General features: G+C 45.3%; 1 protein-coding gene across 5 annotated transcripts; it reads left to right on the top strand.

Moving 5' to 3' along the window:
• Positions 1–98: 98 nt before the first annotated feature.
• On the top strand, positions 99–27,571 carry LOC144100887 (uncharacterized). Of its 5 annotated transcripts, XR_013307882.1 has the most exons (4): positions 4,347–4,512; positions 8,807–8,861; positions 22,996–26,655; positions 26,854–27,571. XR_013307882.1 is itself a non-coding variant. In XM_077633795.1 (3 exons), exon 3 carries the CDS (start codon positions 23,925–23,927, stop codon positions 24,411–24,413), a length of 489 nt encoding a protein of 162 aa, XP_077489921.1. In that variant the 5' UTR covers positions 4,404–4,512; positions 8,807–8,861; positions 22,996–23,924; the 3' UTR covers positions 24,414–27,560. The 5 variants fall into 5 exon arrangements, 3 of the variants coding, with proteins under 3 accessions (XP_077489922.1, XP_077489923.1, XP_077489921.1); XR_013307883.1 differs by lacking the exon at positions 8,807–8,861 and having other exon boundaries at positions 4,332–4,512; XM_077633795.1 differs by having other exon boundaries at positions 4,404–4,512; positions 22,996–27,560.
• The last annotated feature ends 413 nt before the right edge of the window (positions 27,572–27,984 follow it).

The raw sequence follows: 27,984 nt of genomic DNA, 5'->3' as shown, positions 1-27,984 counted from the left end.
TCGATATGTGGAGCACACAAGTGGCATCAGGATCCACCAATGGCAGACGGAGTGCATTCTGATACCTGGCTGCATTTCAAACGGCAGAAACGGTTTAGCACTTGAGTCGGCTGCCTGCTCTGTCCCGTCTCGCTGAGTCTTAACATAGAACGTCGCGGCACTGCAAGCTAAAGTATTTAAGCGGCCACTCTCACCTTAGAGTCTCAGTCCTTGCTGTGAGTAGCGGCGTCCAGCCTTTATATATTTCGTGGTACGGTAGCAGTTTTACCCTTTGCCTCGTACATGTAGATTCGTTATTTAACGCATGTGAGCACTGTAGAGAATAGCCATGTTAGTATCTCAATAAACTGCGAAGACTGAAAAGAGTCGAAGTTGGCGAAAAGGCAACCCGTTCTGCATTTAATCCAAGCATATAGGTTCTGCTACGTGCGCCAGAGAAACAGAAGTGAACGTCGTACGCCTTGAACGTGAGTACAACTACACGTCCTGAACTTCATAGGCAGGGTAACGTCAAGTACGACACCTTCAGTGGTATGTGCTATCTTAAGGAGCAGTGGGGGTCCTAGAGAACATATACAGGGTGTTTCACCTAAGACTTTGCACGTTTAAAAAAAAGGGGGGAGGGGGTTTGAATTGGAAGAGAGCTCATTTTGGCATAGCATTGTCGCCGGTGCAGTATATCAGAATAGAGCTAATGCATGGTAACTAGCAAGATGGCTAACTAATATTAAATAATTAACTCTTCAACTATTACTGTTAAGCTTATTATTTAGAGATATGTAGCCCACCGTAATTAATATCCATATTAATTTTTAGAATTCCGAGAACATGGTTACCCTTGGCTCTATGGCCCAACAAATTTTGGATATATCGACTACTTGCGTGAAGTGGAGAGGTTGCTTTGCCTGCAGGCTTCTCGAAAGCGCATGTATGTTGGCGCGATGTAGCCAAAATTTGTTGGGCCACAGAGCCGAGAGTAACCGCGTTTTCGAAATTCTAAAAACTGATAAGGATATTACTTATGGTGGGCTGCACGCCTCTCAATAACTATGGAACCTGACAGCAATAGTTAAAAAGTTAACTATTCAATATTAGTTGACCAGCCTGCTGTTTAGCAAGTCTTAGCTGTATTTTGACGCATTACACCGATGACAATGCTGTGCCGAAAAAAAGCGCTCTTATAACTCAAAAAGCCTATTTTTAAAAATTGCGCAATATCTTAGGTGAAACATCCCCTTTAAAACCAGCCCAGCATTTCTTGCTTCGAAAACCGTCAAGCTCGGAATGAAACAGTACACAATCACAGCGCTATAATGACAACACCTTAATTCGTAATAATGGCTTCTTGATTGATTTGGTTTGGACTTTGCGGGGTCTAACGTCCTCGACTCAGGCTATGAGGAGCGTCGTAGTGAAGGGCTCCGGATAGTTTCGGCCACTTGGGGTACGTTAACGTGCACTTACATCACACAGTATACACTTGTCCTCACTCCTTCGTGCCCTGTCGCTGCGCTGTTTTTGTATTATATGTAGCATCTAGCTCAAATTCTTTTTTTACTGTATTATACGTCCTGTTACCCTCCGCCTACATCCAAACGCGACGGAATCGAACCCGTTTCTTTCAGGTCACGAGCTGAGCATCATAAGCGCTGAGCCACCACGGCGGCAATGGTGAGATGATAAGAGGCATTAAATATAAAAATGTGAATCATTCAATATTGTTACGACGAAGTGGAAGACTAAGTGGCCTCTCGCGTGAGCAGGAAGAACGAAGAAGAAGAGGTTGATGTGGCTCCCTGTTCGCTTTGGTGCTCCCTGCTAGGAACTCTTCATTCTAAACCCCTAACGCTTGTAAATGAATGTAAACAGTATTTACCCGTAACAATATGTTAAGAAATTGCGTGACATTCACAACAATAAATTCAGTAGCGTAGAAGTGCAAGCGATATCCCAATGCTTCAGACGAACAAAAAGAATAAAGAATGCACAGATCGTAATCGCATGGATGTACACCTGCAGTGTGCGCAGAAGTGGAGAGACCTCGCAAACTGACAGAACTGCTTGCCAGTGCTTTCTCACGGGGCAGAGATTATTTTCAAGATATGCATAGGGCGTCTGACCAAATATAGTAGCCTGTCTTGCCACGAGCCTCAGTCAGCCCCTATAAAAATGGTCTACAGACTTCTTATGGAATCTATTGCTTTCCTATAGATATTTCCTTTTGTCTATTCATTGTCAATAGACTGTCCATAGAGAAAAGTAACCGAAAAGTGGATGGCCATAAATCTATAGATTGTCTATAGACTGTCTATAGGATTTTTATTGCCTGTAGATTACAGGAATTGTCTATATAAAGTCTATACACTTCATAGACAGAACTCTATGCACAGTCTATAGACTGTCTAAATAAATTTTTGCAAGAGAAGCACACCTTTACACACAGAAAAATCAAAATCACTGCCATTCGCGCAGTCTCTGCACTCTCCAGCTTCAGTTACAAGGACCACGGTTTTGTCTATCTTTCCCACTTGCATACAGCCTTTGAGTCGTGCGAAGCATTCAGTCGTTGAAGAGCCGTTTCAAAACAGCGCGCCTTTTTCCTGTCAAAGTGGGCCATCAAAATCCTACCCTAACCTCTGATAACGGCTTACGATTGTTTCAACAAGTCGCAATCATACACGCTATTCACCGTCATAAAACGTTTTCAATCAAACTGAAGAGGTTGCGGGTTGAATGAAGTGAGTTTCTGCTGCTAGAGCGCGAACTCAGTTAAAATTAATTGTGGTTTGCTACTTTCACGCCGCGTTAAACTCCGAAAATGTGTGGTAACACGGAAAGAGCCAAGAGCTGGAAATGAAACAGAAAACTGCAAATTTAGTGCGCTTTGAACTTCCTGAGCCGGCAAGAAAATCGACTGCTTCGCCATGTAAAGGTTTAGCTTCAAGGGAAAGAAAAACTTCGGTCAACGTCCACATAAGCGCAGCCGTTCACCTACGAATTAAATCCGCACTGCTTTCTAAATTATTAGTAGTTTTTTCAATAAAAACGGCGTCGTTATTCTGGCGTATAGCCCGAGATCATCGTCAGTGACGAGCAGTCCTCCTTCCATCTCGACTAGCGCGGGCTTCCTTTAACGCGGCAGTGTTAAGGAGCCCGTGTTGCAGAAAAGCCGGCGTTGCCATCGGCATCTGTTTTCAGCGTAGTTGACCGTGAGCGAAAAAAAAAATTGTCGGTGGTTTAGCCCTGGTTAAACCTGGAGTTACGCTATAGCTACATCTGGCCGAGTGGAACTTGCTCAGTTGAATTGCAAAGTCAGTGTTTCGACGCTCTGTTTCGCTGGGCGTTCCTTCTTCATCTTCGTCCCACTTGACACTGCGCATGCGCACAGCTGTTGCAGCTCGGTTTCGCCGGCGCGCAGCGCCGCCGGCAGCAGCAGCTGCACCACGCCACGCGGCTGGTCACGTGACCAACCACGTGACCGCGTGACGGTGGCGGCGCCGCCACGCCGTGGCTGCGTTGCCACCGTCATGTGCCACCGCCATGCTGAAGACTCGAAATGCTATCGCTACATAATCCACGAAAAATCCTCAGAGAACAAACCTAGGAGGCAGGTGGGCCACGTAGATGGCGTAATCTTGTGGCGTCATCACAACCTGCCCAACGGATTATGAGCAAACTGAACATCGTGGCAGGTGGCAGTTAAAGTAATTATTGATCTCTGGAGGTTTGTCGACAAGAGCAACCTGGGTCGCACAAGCCCCACCGGTGGCAGCACCTGCCGTCGCAGGGAAGTGACGCATCCCTTAACCGCAGCATCACTGCTCGAGGAGTGGTATGAGGACTCCCAACCATCTATGAATGTTAAGCAGGGAATGACCAATTGTGCATATATAGGCATTAACCCATTAAAGCTATTGTGTCACACCCTTAAAGCAGAACTGCAGTGTCCCTTCCAATTTTTGAAAACAAATCTGTATTGAATAATTTGAAACATCTGGTATAGCACCTTTTTTTCTAGGTCCCAAGGAAAAGTTTACTCAAGATTGCGTCGAACATGTTTAGAGCTTATGCCTGCGTGCCACTACGCAACAGAACAGCGCATTCTTCTACACCCAGCCCTATCCCACCTTGCCTCCCTCGATATGAGATTTCTTTCAAAATTATGAAAAAAGGCGGAAAAAGCTAAGCGCACTGCCGTAAGCTAGGCGCGCTAAGTACTGCTGCCGCGTAAAGGTCGAGCTCCGATTCGGGTCACGTGAGCTTCGAGCGACGAAGTCAAACACACCTTCGCCAAACACAGCGGCGGCGATAAGGACGCATCGGCGTCGTATGTGCGAAAAAGCTGCGACTTCAAGTTCCCTGTCTCTTGGCTGCGGCAGTGGGGATATACAGGAAGTTATATTCGTTCCTTCATGTTCCGCGCATCTTCACTGAAGGGAAGAAAGTTGTGCAGAGTCGCCGAGTTTTGTTATGCAACGTAACACGACAACCTTAAAGACAACTGTTAGCTCGGTGAGTGTTTCTTTTTGTTGATTTTTTTGCGCTGTGTTTTCGAATAAGATTCAACAGGCTGCCAGGTGCCTGTCATGCAGGTCCCCGTACTCACATCGTTCAGATCCGGCCTCCGATGTGTGCCGTAGCCCACGTGACCTCAGATAAGAACAGCCAGGCTATGAACCTTACAATGCGTCTTAAGCATGTAACTGTTTCGGCGTTTTTTCCCTAAGTGGGACTAAGTGAGCCTGAGAGTTTGTGAGCCCTGGTGAGTGTCAGGCCTCGTGAGCCATAGTTAGTTGCCAGCCCGCAGGCCTCCTTTTAAGCGAGGCCGTGATCCAAAGTCTTCAGGAGCTTGGAGTGAGCTTCAGACTGTTCGGCCGTCACGAAATTGTTGACTGCCACGAGCCTTAGTTTGAGTAAGCCCGCGAGCCTGATCCTTGAACTTCGTATTTCCCGCCTTTAAAAAAAGGGGGGGCTGGGAAATACTAAGCCATAAATGCAGCTTGAGTGTAACCAACTAGCCCAACTCAACACACTTACTGAGCCCTAAGCTAGGTTTCAGCTCGACTGAGCTTTATCCTGCGTGGACCTGGGTACGGGTGAGGCCATAATCATATCCATCGCACGATGAAATTCACAATAACCTGAAGCATAAAGGGAAAACGATACCAAGTGGGTTATTATTAATGCTATCGCATTAGAGGTCCTGTTTTCGGGAAAAAAAAAGAAAGACGACGTCTACCCGTTCGCTCATAACGAGTTTATGAGCGAAAATTGCGATGGAAGCGCTCAAGTCTGGATGAAAATAAACAAAATACTTGATTGCAAATAAAGTTCGGAAGGTGTTACTAGTCTTACTCTCGAAAGTCATAAGGTAGAAGGAATCGAGCTTACAGAAAAGTTCAATCATTTTTTTAATGATGCTGTTTCACAAAACACACCTCCGAAAACTGTAAATCTCAATACAAAACCCAATGATCATAGTGTCTTTTTAGATCCTACCAATGAAAATGAAGTTTGCAGTATTTTTGCCTCCTTAATTAATAGCAGAGCTTGTGATATATATAACATTCAAATTGCGCCGGTAAAATACGTAATTGACTGCATAGCTTCTATTCTCACCCATATTTACAATCTCTTTTTAATGTTTTTTGGTGTGGGGCACTACAACAGAAAGTAATATGCATAAAATTTACATGCTGCAAAAGAAAGCCGTCTGTTGCATTACCAATGTTGATTACCATGCCCCTACCGATCACTTATTCTCACACAACCGGATTATACCAGTTCATATCTTGTACCAATATCGCTTAGCAACCAGATTCAAAAAATCTCTACAATATAATAATCGAGGGTTTCTAGACGTGACTTGCCTCACTCAAACTGTACCGACTTTTACCCTGCGCAATACTGAAAAATGGTTTATTCCTTTTTGCCGCACCAACTATGGGAATCAAATGTTACGTTACAATATGCCACAATTATTAAACCAATTACTGTCTATGAATGCCGATATTTCAAAAACCAGCTTGCGCAACATTAAAGCCGCCTTTACATAAGCAATAAAATGCTGTTTCAGTAATATATATATTTTATGTATAAAATATTTTGTATGTATATCTGTGTCTGTGTAAAAATTTTTGTGTGTAGTGTTGGCCTATCTTTCGATGTTTGCAATCTTTTACATAGCACTCATATTTCCTGCTGTATGCCATCTGAAGGGGGGTCCGGGGGTCCCTAAAGTGATCTGCGATCACTTTTTACCCGGACCTACCCACATCTATGATGTAAATAAACTTGAAACTTGAAAGTCACGAAAACACAGGAGGCCCCTCTACCACGGTGGGCCACGGTAAATGATTCGGTAAGAGAGTTTACGTGAACTTGTGAAGTCATCACATGGCAACGAGCCCATCGGGTTGTGAGCAACCTGCCCCCTGTGGCCGGTGGCAATTAAAATAATTCATTTACATTTAAACACTTTGTCGGAAAACAAAACGTTAAAGTATAGAATGATCAATTCCGCATATATGTGTGTTTAAGAAAATATTTGGATTGATAATAGTTGAGGACAAGAGTTAATGGAGAATGCCTAAGTAATCTGCGATTCGCTGATGACATTGCCTTGCTAAGTCACTCAGCAGACGAACTGCAAAGCATGATCAATGAGTTAGACAAGCATAGCAATACTGTGAGTCCTAAAAATTAACATGCAGAAACCCAAAGTAATGTTCAAAAGTCTAGCAAGGGAACAGCAGTTCACAATTGTTATCGAGGTGATGGAAGTGGTAAGGGAATACATCTACTTAGGGCCGATAATGACCGCAGACCCAAGGTTCTCTCAGATCATGAATGCCAATTTACCAATATCCCTCAAGAGAAAAGTATACAACAGCTGTACCTTACCAATACTCACCTACGGTGCGGAAATGGTTTAACTTAAGGACAGCGCAGCGAGATAAGAAAAGAAAAATGATAGCTGTAACGTTAAGAGACCGGAAGCGGGCAGAGTGGGTGAGGTAACAAACACGGGTTAATGACATCCTAGTCGAAATCAAGAGGGAGAAATGGGCTTGGGCAGGGCATGTGATGCGAAGGCAAGATAACCGCTGCTCCTTAAGGGTAACGGAGTGGATTCCAGGTGAAAGTAAGCGTAACAGTGGGCGGCAGAAAGTTAGGCCGGCGGATGAGTTTAGGAACTTTGCGGGAATAAGGTGGCAGCGGCTGCCATAAAACGGGGTTATTTGGAGAGACATCGGAGAGGCCTTTTGCCATGCAGTGGGCGTATTCAGGCTGATGATGATGATGATGATGATGATGATGATGATGATGATGACGCCTCCAATTTCCTCACAGTGCGCTCTTCTTTAGATTACCTGTATAGAATCTTCAGAAGGCAGATTACTCTTTTACTTACTTACTGAGTATTTGTTTCCTATGTCGTTGTATTGAGAGCCTTACATCAAGCGTTAAAAGCCCGAAGAAATATAAAATCTGGCGCCGTCGACAGTGTCGTTGTTCGCGATCGAAAAGTGCAACAAAAATCTCTAGATAACCAACCTAGGTAGCAGGTGGATCACCTCGGCCTCGCTGCTCTGTTATTTCTGCGCTGTTATTTCTTCCAAAAGCTATGAATCATCCGGCCTGAATTCAAGTTTTGGTGACCCTGGGAGCCATCCGTAATTAAGTGGTCACAAATAACAGTTCCCTCTCGCGATTATACCGAAATTATTAAAAATTACAAACCATTACAAATATACAGAGCACTCCGTACCCGTTTCGACAGTTTTAACCAGCATGCGCAGGCTAGAACCTTTGTTAGTCGCTACGATTCCTCACTTCTTTTTTCTTTCTACGTGTCCAAATTATATATCACGCACTGTGCAGAACATAAGCACAGGTTTAGTCTTCGTTAAGGAAGAAAGAACTCGCGTCTGGCACTGACGTCAGCCTTTGTAGTGTCACTGCACACGGCCCTCCCCACGTTCCGACGCTTGAGACAGCGACAGGAAGAGAGAAAGATTTTTTTTATTAACACTTAGTCTGGTGCTAAGAAAGAGCCATTGCAATACTTAGCCTCGTCTTCGATCCCAACTGCAGTGGACTCACGTCCAGTCTTTCTCATGATTTATGCATCACCTCTGTGCACTACGGCGCAGTAAACTTTGTTCGCTTATGAATAAGTTAGACGCAAACATGTGTGAAGTCCTGTAAAGGGAATAAGCACTGGACCAACAACACGCAGAATGAAAAATCAAATAGGTTTGAAGAAGGTTTTGGAAGACTTCTGAGCTGCAGGAGAGATGTTTTCGATTATGCTGTAGATGATATAATAGATTTTGTAATTCTGTATGTGGGTTTATAAAACTCGTGTTTAGCACCGTGTTGATGACACCACGAAAGTAAAAGGAAGTACACCAGCGAGACGGCAAACCTTTGATGAAAAGCCAAGGGAAATGCACTTGGTTAGAAAGCCCCCGTGATGCAACCAGGAAGAGATAAGATACGAAGGAGGGAATATCCTTATCTCATTCTTATTTGTGGTTACTTAGGTTCATACAGCCTATCTATCAGCATCTTGCTATCCAACCCGGGCTAATATATATTGTTACTTGCTTTTTCTTCTGCATATTATAGGTGCCACCAAATCATTCTACGATCCATGCCTTGCGCTACAGTACAAGCAGCTTTTGTTTTTCTTAATTTACAGCTCATTTTCTTTTTTGTCGCTTCTTAGTGTGATCCATAACACTTGCTCTTAAAAGGCTTCTTGAGATGCGTATATGTACAGTATGTGCCGTACTTACAGGGAACACGACAACTCGTGGCCGGCGCGTTTCGCGGAGCGCTCCCGTCAACAGCCGGTAAGAGTCTGCGGCAAAGACGCCTGCGCAGTAAGCCAGGCCGACTGCTGTTTCCGCGCATGCGCCTGTGGCACATACGGTACTTAGCTTTTTTTCGAGGTCAGACAGCCGGTGGTTTAATAGAATGTCAGAATAGGCACTGAGACATGGAAAGCGATTACGTGGTTGGACCAAGCTTCCGCTCCGATGAGGGCTTAGACAGCTTGATGGTTGAGATAACGTTGAAAACAGCTGGAGGATATCTATTATCTCTGGTGACAGGGAGAGGCCTCTGTCTCTCGTATGCAGCTGATTGTGCCTACGGCCATGGTTGTATTAGTAACAGCAGTAAATCAAGCAAATGTTTGTGCCTAGGTAAGAAATGTCGGCTTACGCCAAGTGCACGCATTTATCTATTTCCTTTTCAAAAAGCGTGTGCCCTACAAGTTAAATGCTTGAGGCGGACCGTCATCTTTACTTTCAGCCGTCAGTTAATCCGCCTACATGCCCCTTACCTGCTATCTCGCTGAACCATATTTGATTGCGCTTCGCCTTCATATCCTGAACTTCTGTTTCTAAAATATATTGAATTCACTTGCTCAAACGGATTTGAAGATGATTCGGATGGTCAATTTCAACTCCCTAAAAAACTGGTGCTACCCCCCCCCCCCCCCCATTGAATTGCACATGTGCGGGAATCCAGTGCCCATTGTGTCTCAGGTGAAGATTCTCGGCCTTCTCATTAGCAACACACTCGATGCAACCGCCACCCTTCAGCTCTTGCAACGACAGACCAAACAGGTGGCTGCACTAATCAAGCGGGTGGCAGCATGCAATCATGGGCTGTCCGAACGCGAGGCCCTCAATATCAAAAATGCATTAATCATTAGCCGCATTATATACCACCTCCCATACCACGTACTCACTCAGCGTCAAACACAACAGGCAAACATCCTAATACGCACGGCTGTCACCTCCGCCCTACGTTTTCCGCAGACGGTTAGCACGAAACGTCTCCTGGCCACTGGTGCCCACAATACCGTGATCGGATTAATAGAGGCTCAACGCACCAACCAATTAGTCCGCCTGAGTCGCACGGAAACAGGACAATGCCTACTGCGACAACTCCGTCTCAATCCACCCATTCCAACCCCAACAAGTCCTACACCTTACATGATTTCTCTGCGCATGCATGATCACATATATCAAAAGCCCCTACCGCGCAATATGAGCGCTAGCCTCCATCAGGGTAGGCGGCAGGCTCGAGCGAGCTATTACACCAAAACATACAGCAACCGCTCCGATATCCTTTATGTCGACGCGGCAGAAAATTCTAAAGCAGGATTTTTCACGGCAGTCGCAGCCCATGAAGACGGCACTGTGGAGGCCACCGCCACTATCCGAACTAATTCGCCTGCAGAGGCGGAAGGAGCCGCCATCGCACCTGCGCTCACCCACTCCACCAATGACAAAAACATAACCGAAATTTGCGCAGATTCCTAGGACGCATACCGCCACTACCTAAAGGGCGTGGCGACGAAGGCCACAGACCGTATTCTTGCCTCAGCCACCTCTCTCGACCGAGCGGTTACTCTGTCGTGGATCACTGGGCATGCCTCGATCCCCGGTAATGAGCGCGTTCATGCGCTGGCCACAGAACTCTCCTCCCGGACCCCGGATGATCAGGCAGCCAACCCTGCGCAAGAGGCCCCATCGGTCATTTATGCATATCACCAAATCACCACATTCTACAAACTCAGCCGCATGACATTACCACCACCCCATAGTACCTTATCGCCCTTATCCAGCGCCACATGGCGACAATTACAGACTTGCTGTTTTATTTCACCCTACCGTCTCTCATGCTTTTTTTACCCCACCTTTGCTCCTCATTGTAACACCTGTGGCGCGCCCAGATCCACACTTTTCCACTACCTTTGGCAATGTCCTTCCCAATAAGCAGTACCCCCCATCCCCAATCACACTCATTCTTCCTGGGAGGCTGTTTTACGCTAAGGCACCCGTGTGCTGTGCGATGTCAGTGCACGTTAAAGATCCCCAGGTGGTCAAAATTATTCCGGAGCCCTCCACTACATCACCTCTTTCTTCCTTCCTTTTATCACTCCCTCCTTTATCCCTTCCCTTACGGGGCGGTTCGGGTGTCTACCGGGATATGGGAGACAGTTACTGCGTCATTTCTTTTCCGAAAAAAATAAATTTCAATTTTACATTTCCTTCTGCTTTACGACGCGCAACAATAGACCAAACTAAAAAAAAAAAGAAGAAAATGCATCAAGAACCATTAGAATGGCAGCCGGTGATCGCCAAAAAAAGGCTCTGGTTCCACGCTCCAGTCATTAGGCATAGCTTCTGTTTTTTATTTAGCTATAAACAGCCAAAGTTCCTTCGCCATCAAGTCAGTGTGTTTATTACCCCTCGGGGTCGCCCCTACAAGCACGACCCGCGAAATGGAAGGCCCCTGTCGGGGCCACGCTTTGTAAATACGCCGTCGGGACGCGAGACCCGCAGAAGGCAGCAGCACGAGCCCCAACAACAGCAGCAGAGCCAGCAAGCAAGCAAGTATGCAGCCGTCGCAAGCAGCCGCCGCTGCCTGCCTTTCGCGCGACGCAGCAGATGCGGGCGCGCTCCTTATTCCGGGGCTCGCTCGTGGCCCGCTTGTCAAACCCCAGTGCGAGGCGAACGGCGCCGCCGTGCAAACGCACTCACTTGCATTCGTCTCCGGACCGGCTCGGCCGGCGCCTGCACGGCGTCTTTCCCCATAGGCAAGTGCCGCGATGGCATCGATCGTTTGTTCTAGTGCTGCTTCCGCTGCTTCTACTGCTGCTGCTTGCTGCACTAGATTGCGCGCTGGCTCATGACTGGCACTGGCTTAATAATTAAGCGTGGGGTCTCATTTCTTCCGCTCACATTTCCTTCGCTACCATAACTTGATGCATTTCTCGCACTTTCTATTATTGGCTACGATGGAAGCACTGCTGTGCCCCCCGTCTCTGCAAGCTTTGTGTGGCGCATTTTGGCAACTGTGAACTAGCTTTGTGGTCATATCTGTTTCTGTAAGTTTGTAGATCTTATTAAGGCTGCTTTAATAATAATTGGGTTTTGGGGAAAGTAAATGGCGCAGTATCTGTCTCATATATCTTTGGACACCTGAATCGCGCCGTAAGGGAAGGGATAAAGGAGGGAGTGAAAGAAGAAAGGAAGAATAGGTGCCGTAGTGGAGGGCTCCGGAATAATTTCGACCACCTGGGGATCTTAAACGTGCACTGACATCGCACAGCACACGGGCGCCTTAGCGTTTTTTCCTCCATAAAAACGCAGCCGCCGCGGTCGGGTTCGAAATCGGGAACTCCGGCTCAGTAGTCGAGCGCCCTAACCACTGAGCCACCGCGGCGGGTATAAGGCTGCTTTCGTTGCAGAGTTCGTGTGTTCACCATTCACGTAGAACTCTATAGAAATCTCCCGGCCTACGTAACCAATGCAGGTGTGAATGGTGTGTGTGTGTGTTCGGGGGAGTCAAAACATTCGGCTGCTGACAGCGTGGTGCAGCAGGTGCGACATGCACAGAAGCTGCTTTCCGACTGCGAGAGGAAAGCAGGCAGAGAAAAGCATGACACGTGCGAGACAGGTGGTTTAGAGTCCATAATGGACGTCTTTGCCCACTAGGCCAAACCCCTTGACGCCGCGTCGTTTCCAAACAACGAACGGTCTCTTTATTTGGGTCCTTGATGTACGTTCAGTAATAATCATTGCAATAATATTAACTACACCCGGTTCATTAACGTTAATTTACTTATAGAAGACTCACTTTGTCGGTTTCTTAGTGAAACTCCTCTGCGTTCTTTGTCTAACGTATCTATACCCATTTCTAAACCTCAGATTGCTGAAAAACTGTTTTTTTAGAAAAAAAGTATCAGGAAAAGCGGACGTGGATTGTCCGCATCGCCACACCAGGAACTTGAACGGTTGAAGACAAACAACTCCGAAGAAATGAGTCTAGAATGATCTGAAAACTAAAGCACACCTTCCCCATCAGCAGTGATGCACGTGGTAATCGGCACGCTGGCTGCTAATCCAGAAACTTCAAGCACATGAATCAAATTATCGCTATCAAAACTACGGTCTGTCAACCGCAAAACGCCGCACAATGAGTTCATCCGGCGATACATAAGAACTTCTACGTTCCAGGAAGGAACTCAACACGTTGAGATTACCAATTCCCTCGTAAGATTGCCGAGCACTCGGTGATAATAATCATAGCAAATCGCTTAAGTAGCAGCAGTCTCCTGCGGCAGTTCTTTTTTTTTCACAAATTACAGCATTTCCTCCATTCCGTCGCCTTTCCTTAGTCGCCATTTATGAGATTCATATGACCGAGCTGCGTGCTTCATCAACAAAAAAATGTATACAAATTGTATACATTGGACTGACTATTTCCCGGGTTCGAACCCGACCAAGGCGGCCTCGTTTCGATGGAGGCGAAACGCAAAGGCGCCCGTGTGCTGTGCGATGTCAGTGCACGTTAAAGATCCCCAGGCGGTCGAAATTACTTCGGAGCCCTCTGCTACGGCCCTTCTTTCTACCTTTATTCTTTTACTCCCTCTTTTATCCCTCCCCTTACAGAGCAGTTCAGGTGTCGGCCGATATGTGAGACAGATACTGCGTCATTTTCTTCTCACAAAAACCAATTTTCAATTTTCAATTTCATCCGACGATTCATAACGTCGTCTAGGTTCTAGGGAGGAATTCAACACATTGAGATTAGCAAATCGCTAATTATTGCTGAGCTCTTGGTGAGAATAATTATAGCAAGTCGCTTAAGTAGTAACAGTCTATTGCAGCCCTATTACTCACAAATTACAGCATTCTTCTCATTCCATCACCTTTCCTTAACAATCGCGTATAAGCGTCTCACGACCTGCGTGCTTCACCAACAAAAACATGTGTACATTGGACGGACTATTTGCACTAAAGGAAAAGCGGGTATAATTCGTTGCTTAGAAATTTCCGATAGTTTCAACAGAAAAACTCAACGCAAAACGTTCCGCGGCCTTTAATGTTCCGAGGAATTACATCTGCAGAAGTGACAAAGGGATATATATATACGTACCAAGGCTTTACACAAGAGTGGTTTATAAGCTACATACAAGGCTATCTACAATCATTATGCCATGTAGCACTTCAATCACTGCGCGACCAGAACAGTACACGTATATCGCTGACTTGTTCACATAGTAGAGAGTTTTAGTTTCACGTACGTACAGAGTTCACGTACGCAAACCTGAGAAGTCTGCGTAGCATACGCGCATGTCGTTTCAACCACATTTAGTTGCACGTACGCGACAGACGCCTCGTGTAGCGTTCCTGTATATGCTTCCGCAGGGAGCAGAGTTGCGCGTCCGTTTTCCCTCGCCGCTCCGGACGCCATTCGCCGAGAGGCGATCACATGATTTTCGTGACGTCAAGTGTTCTACACTCCGCGGAGAAGCTGACTTCACAGGCGCAGTGGCGAGCGAACCCTTGCAATCTCGACGCCTCGTGTGAGGCCGCGGTGTCGGCTACATTTCATACATTTTCGGTGCACACCTTTGGCGTCAGGTTTGTGTTCTACAGTGGTAGTGACGGACGCAGTCGTCAGCTATGACTGGGTGCAGTGCGCCAAACTGCAGCAACCGCAGTGGAAACGGCAAAGCGTTTTACTCAGTGCCATTTGGAAGGTCGGCGGCTGAAGTGCGTCGGCAACTGAAGTGGATTTTGAGAATAATTTATAAGGTGAGAAGATAATGCTTTAAGAAAATGAGGAAAGGCCCTTTAAAGATTCGTCATTTCACGGCTTTTATAGCAACGGGGTACTTTTTGTGAAATGTTGCTCGGCAAGCAATTGAGTTTTACATTTCTTAGTTATGTCCGACTCGCCTGTTCAATGCATTGGCGTTACTTTAGTCTGCGTGCCTGCAACAAGCTGCAGAATTATTTTAATGTGGTTCTGAAGAGACGCCTTTTCGTATTTTCCGCGCATAACTCGCACAGAACACGGGGCGGTGCTAGTTGTGAAAAAAAGTAATTCATCGCCATACTCTTTTTGTTGTTAAGACGAGCACGCAGGATGACTGGACGGGACAGACGCTGTCTCATCCGGAACGGGACTGCTTGTTGATCTGAAATTACTTGTTCCAGAAATAAAAAAACTAGCAGGCCGTTAATATGAACTAGCCCGTTTGACCACCCTTGCACGTTTCAGTCTTTTTTCGTCAGTTTTTCATGATTACGATTTGCTGTTAACATTTCGCGATTTTTTTTTCATTCATGCTGTATGCGCACCCTCGGCAAACGACAGATTATTTTTCAGCGTTACGTCTAGGAACTTGCCATCGAGTGTAATTTGTACGCAATTGAAGGGGGAAAAAAAAGCCCAAGCGCTATACACAGCGAGCTCACGAACGCAGCCCCTGTACGCACGAGAAGCGGCTTTCCCGCACAGCTTGGAACATGATGGCGGACCTTCGCGCAACTCTGCTCCCTGCGGGAGCATATATATACAGGAACACTAGCCGCGCGTTCTTCCTAGCCCCATCTACTGACAGATGAAGACTCTGCTGTAGCCACTCTAAGACAAGACGAGTCAAAGCCAAGCCAGTCGAACTGCGTCGGAGCGCTGCTTCGTTAGGATTAACAGCTGGGAAATCGCCCTTATACCGGAAAAACAAAAGCTATTTATCGCTTGAAACTTTAAGCGAGGGTAAGAATGGGCAAATCGAAGGCGAATACAACAGTTTAGAACACGATATTGCTTTGAGGGATTAGCGACGAAGTTGTTATCGCTGCGAAGCGGGCGGGCAGGGCGCCGCCATATTTGTCAACGCTACGTACGCAAGCAGCGCAATGACCGCAACGTAAAAATCTGAATCTCACGTACGTACGTGAGACTCGCGCATATCCTTTGCGTTCTACGCATGCGCGCTGGTCACCCGTAAGAGCTCTACGTACGTGAAACTAAATCTCTCTAGTGCCGGTGACAGCCTTTCCAAAAGTCAAACTAATGGGAGAAAAGGATGAACTTATCACCAGAGGTGGGCAATCTAATGAGGTTTCGACCTCATGAGGTCGACCTCAAAATGACCTCAACCTCACGTCGTGAGGTGAGGTTGAGGTGAGGTCGGCGACGGCTCGAAATTTTGTGAGTGAGGTCAGCAAATCAGACAGTATGTTGAAATAAACTGTCGCCGATCTAATGTTAAAGCTATCTTTTCCGGTCTGCCGCAAGGCAGCATTTTGGGCCCATTCCCTTTTAATATATACGTCAACGACATTACACAGATAGACAGAGAAACAAAAATGTTCATTTATGCTGATGATACCAGTTTATTCCTTTCAGCCGCATCCGCCTCGAACATGGTCTTGAAGGCAAATACAGCACTTCGGCAGCTTGAAAAATTGACAAAATATAACGGTCTAAAAATTAACACTTCCAAAACAAAGGCCATTATTTACCGTTCAAAAAACAAGGTTGAAGTCTAAGGTCTGACGAAATCTCGTCTGGTCGGGTAGTAAGTAACTCATTTCCACAGAAAAAAAGGCAGACGCCGACCAAAGGTTTTTGTCAAAACAGACGTTTCGGCTTCCATACGGGAGCCTTGTTCGCGGAAGCCTTGTTGTGAACAAGGAGTGTTGCTTGTTGCGCGAGTTGGTGATCCATGAAAATAGAGCAGCGCGTAACAAAACAGGACACAAAGGAGAGACACAGAATGACACGAGCGCTAACTATGAAACTGTTTATTTCTTGCTGTCGCTACGTATAAATACATGAGCCACAACTCGAAACGAAAAACAAAAAAGATTGATGATTCAGCCTTTCGCTGGTTTCCATCGTTCTAGATAGGAGAGCTCTTTAGCTGACAATGCCACTGATGCCACGCTCACACACTTGTTACCTGCACGCAAAATACTACGAGCCTCAATAATCTCTCGAACAATCTTATCATTGTGGCGGGTTATGATTTGGCTCTTCTTAAAATGTGGCACACTTATGAAATAATACCATCATCCTTTTGGCTTTCCTGTCTCACATAATTCGCAGAATTGTTTTAACTAAAAAACTTCTTAATCGCTTTTTGTTTTGTTTTTTGTTCGTTTTCCGAGGTCGAGCAGCCGACCTCAACCTCACAATTTGAGGTTGAGGTGAGGTTGAGTGAGGTCAGCAGTGGCCTCAGGAAAAGTGAGGTGAGGGCGTCTAAGGAGACCTCACCTCAACTGATGAGGTTAAGGTTGAGTGAGGTCGGCAAATTCTTTTTGAGGTTGAGGTGAGGTCCAGATTTTTTAGGTCAAATGCCCACCTCTGCTTATCACAAATGGAAAACAGCTACGCTTGGCGAACAGAAGCTCACGTGGTTTTTCTCCCCTCTACCGAAACTGAACCCTACGCATTTGCATCCAGCCGCCAGAAGTGCTGACAGCAAAGGATCGTTCTAAGAAACAAAGGCCCTCTTAACGGTGTTCTACGGCCACTTTAACCTCTCGGTATTAATGTGATCCATAGCAGCTTGTATGTGCCCTGCGAAAGGTAAACCCACTCCAAGACTATTAGACTGAGGACAATAGCTGAAGTAGTAAGAGTGATAGCTATGGTCTAAACTTTTAATTTGAATAACCGCCACCTGGTCCATTTGCATGGCGCTCTCATCTACTGGCAAGGAAAGTAAGCGCAGAGATTCACAACACGACTTACTACACCCACCTAGAGCATCCCTCACACAGTTCTCGCCTTAGAACGCATCGTTATTACTAACTGTTGCATTTTAAGCTGCACCCTCAGCTGCAGTAATCCGATACAGTTTAAGTCTGCAGTGAAACACCGCCCACATTCATGAACGCCGCACACACTGCTCCGCCTTGACAATAAAATAGCTCTACATAAGAGCTGCTTGCCTTGTTACCTGAACAAGGAACTTACAGGCGCTAAGACATTTATTCTTCTGGCCTGTTTATAAGAATGAAACTTTAAAAGATGGTCTCGTTTACAGCTTTGGTTGGTCAGCGGAGTAATAAAGCATGCAGCTGGATCATTTGTTTCCAACCGTTGTTTTTAATTTTGTCGTTCAAACTGCATTCTACTATAGACGTCGAAAAGCCTACGTGCAAACGGAAAAGGCATCGTTCAGACTAAGGCAATGTAAAATTATTCACCTTCATAAACCCTAATACATAACAATAGGGGTCATCTAGAGTGGATAGCTGATCGGTCTTTATATGACCGAAGCTGTCATACTGCAGTCGCTGTTTCGCAGCTGTCCACATGACCTGATCTCCTTCCATATAGTGCCATGTGTGATTCAGCGCACAGAAACTGCACAAGAGAGGCCGCATTGGAAGGGTCCAGATTAATTTCATCCACCGGAGGTTCTTTAAGGAGCACTGACAAACAACAGCCAAACTTTTTTTTGCCTCTTTTGCATTCTCAGACATTTAAATGCAACCGCTCCGGCTGTGTCTCGAACCCGAGCTCCTGGGCTCGGCACTCAAACACCAAAGCCAGTGAGCTTCTTTCTTCCTTTCTTTCTTCCTTTCTTTCTTTCTGCATTTCTTTGTTCCTTTCTTTTTCTTTTTTTCTTTCTTTCTTTTTTCTTTCTCTGTTTCTTTTCTTTCCTTCTTTTGTTCTTTCTTTCTTCTTTTATTTTTCTTTCTTTTTTCTTTATTTCTTTAATATTTATTTACTTCCTTCTTTCTTCCCTCCTTTCTTTCTTTATTTATTTATTCCTTTCTTCAAGACATTCCGTTACAGAAATGCCTTGGGGGACGCAACAAAAGGCAGTAGACGGGCCTGACGGGGCCGCAGCACCATTTACTGCAGCGGACACGACACACTTGCACGTAATCTAAGAGAATAATACAGTAAAACAAGCACAATGAAACAACATGGTAAATTAGGACATAGCTGACACGTGAATACAAACTCCTTCAAACAATATGTCTCGTTAGCGTTATATAGCCAATTTTTTTCATTTTCGCAAGTGCGCAGCAGTTGCTACCAAGCATATCATGATGACGTAAAATGACGTAAATACGAAGGAAGAACAACGCAGTAGTTTAAAGATATAGTGCAATCTCGATGGCCATTTTAGGCCTCGGAATAAAAAACGAAATCGCATTCACTGCTTTAAAGCACCCGCTATCAGAGTCCGTCTCTGTTATGACGAAATAGCTAACCCAATTCAGGCAAAAAAGGACATTACTACTACTAGTGCACCTGCCACCTCACTTGATGTTCTTTTCTTTGTGAACTCGCATCAGCGCCAGCCTCTGTGTGATCTGCAAGCTTAAACGACGTCTTGAAAATCACCTTAGAAAGGCCGCGAAATGTTTTTTTTTTTTTCTGTGTGAGCGTCTAGTTACTGTAACATGACGACCGCGACTAGTGGAAGCCAGGAACGTTGACAGATGCTTTCGCACAAAACTGTTTCCTGTGTTCACAAGATCTCGGCCACGTGTATTTAACATGATTCATAACTTCCAAGGCAATCAGACGGACTTCGCGAATCTTCAGTTCATTTTACTTGTAACAGCGCTGTCCGAAGTCCATATTCACGCGTCCACTTAGTTTTCAATCACTAGCGTGCCGTACCTGCAAAGCCAGCCTAACAGCCAAGCATGCGCCCCGGCCTACATGCATTGCACTGTCATGAGCAGCTGTTTTCAAACCATACGCAGCCGCTGGCAGGAGGAAATACGTTGATAGCATTCCACACGCAACGTGCGTTGCAGTCCGGGGCCAACCGTTGTTCCAAGTCGGAAGCGACTGCTACCTGAGTGCAGCTCGGCAGCCTGATTTAAGTACAGCACTGCTTATTTTATTTCTGCACCCCCCCCCCCCATAAATAGAGTGAATTAGTGATGTCCTGTGTATGCAGCACCACATATCATGGTATATTTCTAGGGGTGCATTTTCTGACAACTCTTAGAGGGATTGGTTGGGAGTGAATGCGGATATTTATATGTACCATCCATTTCTTGACGTTGATTCACTAAAAAATTAGGATTCATTGCACTTTTTCCACAGTTCTATTTGAGTGTGATAAGGGGGACCTAAGGTAAGTGACATAAAATGTCCGCCCCTGGTTAACTCAGGCCGACAGACTCCGCCATCTTGAAAAATGGTGGTTTCCCTACTATAAGAGGAATGTTCGATATGCTGAATTTGCCTCCCGGCCGTAAGCCTTAAATTAGGAGTAAAAGTTAAGCCTAATTATTGGTACATTGGTTTTCGAAGGTTTCGCTATGATGTCGGAGAAGCCTGTACCGCGGAAACCTCCGAAGTACCTATAGCATTTCCATTGTCATTAACGAGAGTTAAGAGCAATGTCATTAACGGCAGGTAAGTACATGCGTGTGTGAAAGACAGGTTGTGAAAGACAGGATCCTCCAACGAAGATATTCGGTCGCTACAGACCCTTTCTAAACTAACTTTGCGTTAAATTATTCAATAACACTTAAGCTAATTAGAATACATAAAGGGACTGAGGGTCCTCATTCGCACGGGGCCTGAGGTGCTAAGTGCTCGGGCATGAGGGGCGAAATCAAAAGTTTAAATTTTTTTTTAATCCGTTGGTATGAGGCGGACGCAGCAGTGCGCTGTGCACGTTTCGAAACCCTTGTGAAAGCGAAACACGGCGCGTTAGCAGAGACCCCGTCACTCTGTGACGCAGTTGTCAACCGTAGCTCATCGCACTTCACTTCAGTTCTTCAGCAAGCGAGGGTGAGTTGATTGGACGGCGAATTACAGCATACAGCATACAGCATTACAGCATAAGCTTTGCGTTATGTTCCAGGGGCACAGACAAGGATGAGGGCTGTGGCAGCAGCGGCAAGTGGTTTCTTTTTATTATTATTGCGAAAACTTAACACTCGGTTAGCGGCAAAACTCAATTCGTGCTTTGATGTACCTCGCGTAGTGGCTGGCAAGTTTCAAAGCCATTTGCAGTGACGCTGCTGGCGTCACTCCTCTTTGCTGGGCGTTATCGCCTACGTCGTTCTGCTGGGAGCATGTAGCTTGAGTATAGAGGATACCTTTATCACACCTTCCAAACGACAATTTTTGTATCTCCTCAAAAGTATGTAAAATTTTGATTTCGCGTTCACACACGACTGCATGTAATTTATTTCGTCTGCTAAAAGTAAAGAGTGTTTTCATTACTATTAATATAATAATATTATTACTAACTATTGCTGATGTAGCTCTCAGTCCGTATTTGCACTGCTCTTTTTCTTAATTACAGTCCACCTGGGGATTGTTTAACGTGCGCTGACGTCACACAGCACACAGGCGCCTTCAAAAGTCACAGTGTGCTGACCGATGTCAGCGCACGTTAAAGAACCCCAGGTGCGCTATATTAATCCAGAGCCCTCCACTATGACGTCCCTCATAGCATATGTGTCGCTTCGGGATTTTAAACCCCGCGATTTATAATTCTTTGTCCGCATGTTTTGTATTCGCGCTGTATTCCGACTTCATCGAACTTTTGTTTTCCATACAACGTGCGCCAGCACGAGTTCTAGCTGTTCTTAGGTAATTCTAATGAGCATTGATTAAATTATTATTGTTGCGGATATTGTTCTTGAATTGCTGTTCACGGCGGTTTATTAAGCCCACACCATGCGAGTATCACTGGCATTTGCATGTTTCGTATACCTTAAAGAGCGTAATGAATTTTGCTACTAGCAGCACAATTTCGAGTCAAATTTGATGTCATCTTTCAAAGTTGAGAAAACTGGTTGTAACTAGACCCGAGAAATACGCTCCGTGTCCTGTGCACCGCTACACACGTATTATGAAACTACAGATGTTCCATAAGAACTGGATGGTTTTAACCGGATTCAGAAAAAAAAAAGAATATATCCAGCGACAGGTTCGGTAGCATTTCCTTTTATATCGAAACACCTGTTTACTTTTCTTATGATCGCTCAGAGAGAAGGACAACTTATAAATTCGTTTTTCGTGAATTCAATTTCTGTTACTTCGTCAAAAAATATTCTAATCGAACGAGCGTCACTTTATTTACACATATCGATGAAAACTACATTCATTGTCAGTAGGAAATATTGCTCTTTTCATGTGCATTCTCATCAGAACGGCACTTTAAAAACAGCAGGAACAACTGTTAATACAACAACGGAGAAGCTCTCGTTTCCCCAGTCAACAAAGCAAAGTTAAACTATTGACCTCGCAAAGCTGGCAAAAACAGGCACGATCTTAAGACAATAAATGGTTTCATTACGGTGATATTTTAACGGCGAGAACAGAGCGAATGCTTGCAATGTCCGGCTACTGGATCTGCCACACTTAAGCCAATTCAAATCCAACTTTTCCTCATTGCTTATCTAATGTAACGCTCTTCTGAGTTGTCCCCTTATAAAAATTGTCTATAGACTTTCTATAGAGTGTTTATATACTCTGTTGCCTTCCTAAAGATATTTTCTTATGTGTATTCATAGTCTTGGACTTTCTATCGGCAAAAGTTCACAAGAGTGTATGAACATAAGCCTATAAATTGCCCATACACTATCTATGTAATTTGAGTTGTCTATAGACTAGTCTATAGGGTATGGCTATAGAAAGTCTCTAGACTTTACATAAACGTCTATATACAGTCTATGGACTGCCTAAAAAAGTTTGCATAGGTCAAAGCTAATCACGCTGATGAATAGTGTTTAACGTCGATCTTCTTTCACGCGGCTACTGGATCTGCCGTCGTTCACCCGCACTTTAGCCCGTGCAAAACCAACGTTTCGTTATTGCTTATCTAAGGTTACGCTCTTCTGAGCTGTCCCCTTATAAAAATGGTCTGTAGACTATGCAGTTCTTATAGACTCTTTTTCCTTCCTATAGATATTTACCTTTGTCTATTCATAGCCTATAGAGTTTTTATAGAAAAAGTCAACAAAAACTATATGGCCATAAATCTATAGATAATCTATAGACTATGACATTTGTGTTGTCTAAAGACTTGTCTATAAGATTTGTCTATAGAAAGTCTATAAACTTTACTGAAACCTCTGTAGACAGTCTACACTGTCTAAAAATTTTTAAGGGTCAAAGCCAATCACGCCGCTGAATAGCGTTTTACGTTGATCTTCGTTCATGCAGCACCTCGTCCCCGGCGTCGGCCGCCCACGAACAGCCTCGTCGCGCAGTGGTGGCATTGGAGTGCGGGCTGGGAACTGAAGTGCGCGACCAGAGTGTGCAACGTCGGTGACAGATAAAAAGACACCATTGTGACTGAAGCAGAAAGCATCTCATGGGCAAAACTACTCGCGCGGCGCTCAGACCGCCACCATTTCTGCCAATTCAGCATGAAGATAGTGATCTACTAACATCCACGCAAACACAACAGCCAAGCTAGAAGCCAGTTAGCACGTCACGTCCTCTCGGAGCGTGCTGTTCGATCTTGGAAAGGGGAGAAGGGATCTCCGTGTGTGGTCAACCGAAAGTTTTCAACGAAGACAGGAAACAATTTTGTTGCTTCTTCCTGAAGCCTGCATTTGAAGGATTGTTCTGATTACCACTCCGGTCGGCCGGTCACTAGTCCTCAGGTCTACTGGTCGTCACTGAAGTCATCGTTCTTCATTTGCGTTACTGGCCCTCAAGTGAGTGACTCGACGTGTGGTACTCCAGTGACAATCGAACCATGATCGAACCTTCCGGCATCCCGAAGCGGAAGGATTCAAGATTATCATGCAGAAGTTAGCTATCAAAGAAAAGAAATATTGGTGTTCCTACCGAGCTTCTGCAAACCCATCAGTAATCCCAGCACCCGTTTCTGCTATTCCTGCATTCAAACTGTATTCCTGTTAACTTAAGGACTAGATGTCTTCCGGCGACCTGAAGTAGTTGCGACAAACAGAAACTACGTAGGTCAAGAAAGACCAAGACGTAAATTGAAGAAGACCAGTGGCTCCTTGTATAGCATTTCGCTTCGATCCACTAGTGCGTTACGAGCCTTTAACCCAGATTATCCGCTCATTGTAATAGACAAGTCCAGTGAGCGAACGCTCCTCAGGCCGACGTTTGCAGCTATGACAGCGAACCCTGCCGGTGGGTCTTTCCAGGTGCCCTCGGAAACGACAAGAACCGCGGTGACCTTTGTCCCAGCCGACGAGACAGACATGACGGCGACCACCCGTGTCGAGTGCTGGATGGCGACCGTAGGCGTCCTGCTGTCGTCGGTGGGTTTCTTCTGCGTCTGCCTTGGCCTGTCCTACAGGTTTCTCGTGGTGACCCTGGTCGGCTACGTCATGGCACCCGTAGGCGTCGTCGTCTTCGTGGCGTTTCTCTTCGTCTACCAGACGAGCCGCAGGCTCCAGTGTCAGGCTGCGACATCAGGGGAGGAAAGTGTGGTACTGAAGTGTGACAGGTCCAACAGCGAATCCGGTCCGGGCGGGATGCCCATGGTTGTGGTGAGAACGACGAATGGTAAAGCGTCCGGTGCCACGGAGACTGTTGTGGTCCGCACTCCGGATGTGATTCCAGATGGCGTGAACAATCTTCGAGACAGCCACGTGTGAGCTTTTCACCCTTGTGACTGTTTTGTGCGTTCAGAATTGAAAAACGTTGCGCCCTATTTTTTTTTTATTTTCGGAAAGAAAATACTCGTAAGCAACGCAGCAAAGCTAAGTACACTTCTCTACTCCATACAGCGTTACAGTTGGCCATGCTGATGAACTTCTTCCAATTGCGCGCAGAGAACAGCAATGTGGCGAACAGTTGTCCAACGACTCAGGGCTACTAGTGATTATAGTAAAAGTTTTTCGCACAAACGTCGTCTGCAGGGGCCAACGATGTTATTTTGTAACTGGAGACGATTACGAATACAAGTTTGTTTCTACGAATTCAGTACTACTTCCACTCCCATGGTGCTGTAAGCGGAAAAAGGAGGTTATGAGTGATCGGAGAGATCTACTAACGCAAAGACAAAGTCTTCGCTAGATGCAGCAGTGTCAACGCATAATGAATATATTTAATTACATAACATGCCCTTGTCTTTTAAAAACGTTTGTCGTTTTTGTGATTTTAGTAAGCATTTTAATGACCTGTGCAGGCAAGCCATCTAACCAGACATGCTGGCTACGAATACAGTTGTGAGCTTATACTCAGCAACCCTATCGGAAGCCTGTCGCATGACTTTCCATTGGTTAAGTACACCAGTTACATTGGCCCAAATGTTCACATACTTGAAAAGCTTTCATTAAATTCCGGCGCAACCATAAACGATTTGGACACTGTTTGACAGCCACTAAAAGGCAATTATACGGCCTGAGTCACGCCCCCGTAGACATGTTCGGAACTCCCGTTTTGTGCGCTGGTTTTTCTTCAATATGAATTGATACCGACTAGCTCCGCTCACCATTCTTCTGCAGATATGGTCTCGATATATCATATGTGACATGTATATCGTGCGTGTTTCACAACCGCTTTGTACAATGGCGATGTCGTACGCACTTTCCACAAGAAAGAGGGTGCCTTGCTGTTGCCAAACGTGCAGCCTTTTTGCGATGTACCGCCTTAGAACTTCCCAATCTTCTCCTGTGCCCTCAAGACATAATGCACATCGAGCTCAGTTTCGGCGGCAATTGTTCATTTCGCTTTGTAGAAAAGTGGTGGACTGTGGTACGATACATACGCGGTGTTATGGCAGAGTGCTTCCATGGTTTTATTGTTTTTTTTTTTCCTTTTCCACATTGCACTACCTAATGGAGCTTTTAAGAACCAAGTCCGATACAACGCCTGCATTCACGTCGCGTGCACTGTTTGGCATATGTCAAAGAATCTTGATGACGCATGAACGCGGAACAAAACATCTACACGCGATATATCAATGATTGTCTGAGTTTTATTTTGGTCGCTTCCAAAACATCCGAGGTGCGAAAGTAATACCAGAGTAGTATTCAAGGACTATGGGTTTACCACGACATGCTGTACCATCTAGCGCGATTTCAAGGTCGTCACTTTCGTTCAGGCTAAAATGGACCAACAAAAATTTTGCTGATGTGACAGGCACTTTGTCCGCCACAAAGATGACGGTGCAAGAAATAGGAATCCTTCGGCTAGCTTAGCTCATGTATCAGCGGCAGCCTTCTTGAAAATGCAAACCGTGTTAGAGCAGTTTATGTCGAGTAGATTGGCCCTGAAGTGATCCCTTTCAAATCGCTTTAAATTATACAAGTCAAAGCAGCATCAGATCTATAGCACGGAATGCGTAGGGATGCGTTCCGAAAATTTAATCAGATGACTCCAGTCAAGATCGACGAATTGAAGCACCTGCTTTCAACCATAGTGTCTGGCATTCCGCACATTCAGCATGCAGTTAACGTGGCTGCTCGACCAACTCAAGATTTTTTTTTAATTCTTGAAGAGTGGTTTGAGATGCCGGACTTTCTTGGCGATTTCGGACACCCAAAACTTCCTCTGGTTACAGCTATGTAAATAATTTCTCTGGACAATAGGTAGTGGCTTCGAGCAAGTGTGTATTTGTGAGTTCGCTGTCAGTTTGAGGGAATAACTTGGAATGCTTGAGAATGCGTCTGTCTCTATGTCAACTGAAAGTGAAATACATCAGTCAGTGGAAAAATGTTACTCAGACATAGCGTGTACAGCTCGCATTCTTTCAATGCTCTTCATTACCACAAAATCTAGATTGACTGATCAGCATTCACTGACTGATTTATTAATTAGTTCAAACTCTTATATCCATGGAAATGTCGTCCGTAAGCAATTCAGAGGTCACAAAAAAATTTGAATTGCCTTGGAGTGAGGTTCGATCCCGGCCGCGGCGGTCGAATTTCGATGGAGGCGAAATTCTAGAGGCCAGTGTGCTGTGCGATGTCAGTGCACGTTAAAGAACCCCAGGTGGTCGAAATTTCCGGAGCCCTTCACTACGGCGTCCCTCATAGCTAGTCGCTTTGGGACGTTAAACCCCCATAAACCAAAAAACCATGAACCTTGGAGTGCACAGCTCTCTGTCGGAGATGTAGGGGTTAAGGCACAATGCAGCTCAGCTGCAGGTCATGGGTTTGATTCCTCACAGTTTCTAGCAGGACCGCCACAGCCACGCATATTGAAACACGTTTCAAGAGATCATTACCTGCAGCGATCAACAGGGATTCATTGGAGCCTGGCCAACGTACTGTCAAAGCGCAAAACATTTCACGTGGCTTTCATAAAAAGGACACTGACTAATGCGTTAGCAATGTGTATATGATGCTCTAAACGAAAGACACGTTTCTGAATCCTAGTAAAGATTACAATCTTTTATCATATCAAGTTTTATGTTATCAACTCTGTACGGTTTTCGTTGCTAGCACGCCTCCTGCTCAGTGTTTTAGGGCTTGACGATCATTCTTTGTCTTGCTGGAAAAACGTGTCAGTTGCTTTCGGCGGTGCTTTTATGAAAATTTTCAGAAAAAGCAATTATTTACGTTGGCACTCACATCGATGCAGCACAAAGAACAAACTATTTTGTTTTGTACAAATCACTCTTCACTAATGCAGTCAATGACAGTAGATTTCTTTTTACATTCCTGCGCATTTTCGTAGGTGTTTTGCGCCACCTTTTGTCAGAATATTGCGCTGAGAAAATATTTTTCCACGAGCATTTTTCGCAAGAGATTCGACCATGTGATGTACCTTTAATGAATGTCAAATAAAATGCCCCGCATTTAATTGGATCACGTTTGTTTTCGTGACTATTAAATATTTTCACCCCTCGTTTTACTCGTGACCACGAAGCCTAACACCACGAAATACAGTGTCCTCTTTTGCTGATGACGCTTGACCAAAAGGTTTGTCGTCGTGCCTTTCTTTATCCTTGTCTCTTTTTAGTTCAATCATGCCGAGGTGACCTTGGGCCTCTGTCCTCATCGAGCTTCGTATGACCTCTCTCTCCTCGATCTTGCTTGTGGATTGTCTTTTACAACACCGTGGAGCGATCTGCCTCGCCGTAGAACGTTCATTTGGGCGAGTTGGTATAGATGCATCTTTAGTAAAACAGCGCGAACAACGTAGGACAAGATGAAGGAGGACACCCTGAAGGAGGAGCGCCCGTCCTGTGTCCTCCTTCATCTTGTCCTACGTTGTTCG

This window comes from Amblyomma americanum, chromosome 8 (assembly GCF_052857255.1).
Source record: "Amblyomma americanum isolate KBUSLIRL-KWMA chromosome 8, ASM5285725v1, whole genome shotgun sequence".
Taxonomy (NCBI): Eukaryota; Metazoa; Arthropoda; class Arachnida; order Ixodida; family Ixodidae; genus Amblyomma; species Amblyomma americanum.
The sequence above is the reverse complement of the archived record's forward strand: the minus strand, read 5'-3'. Positions and strand labels throughout refer to the sequence as shown.

Excerpts from the sequence above, each read along its gene's own strand:
- LOC144100887 (XM_077633796.1), top strand. The coding sequence starts at position 23,925 with ATGACAGCGAACCCTGCCGGTGGGTCTTTCCAGGTGCCCTCGGAAACG.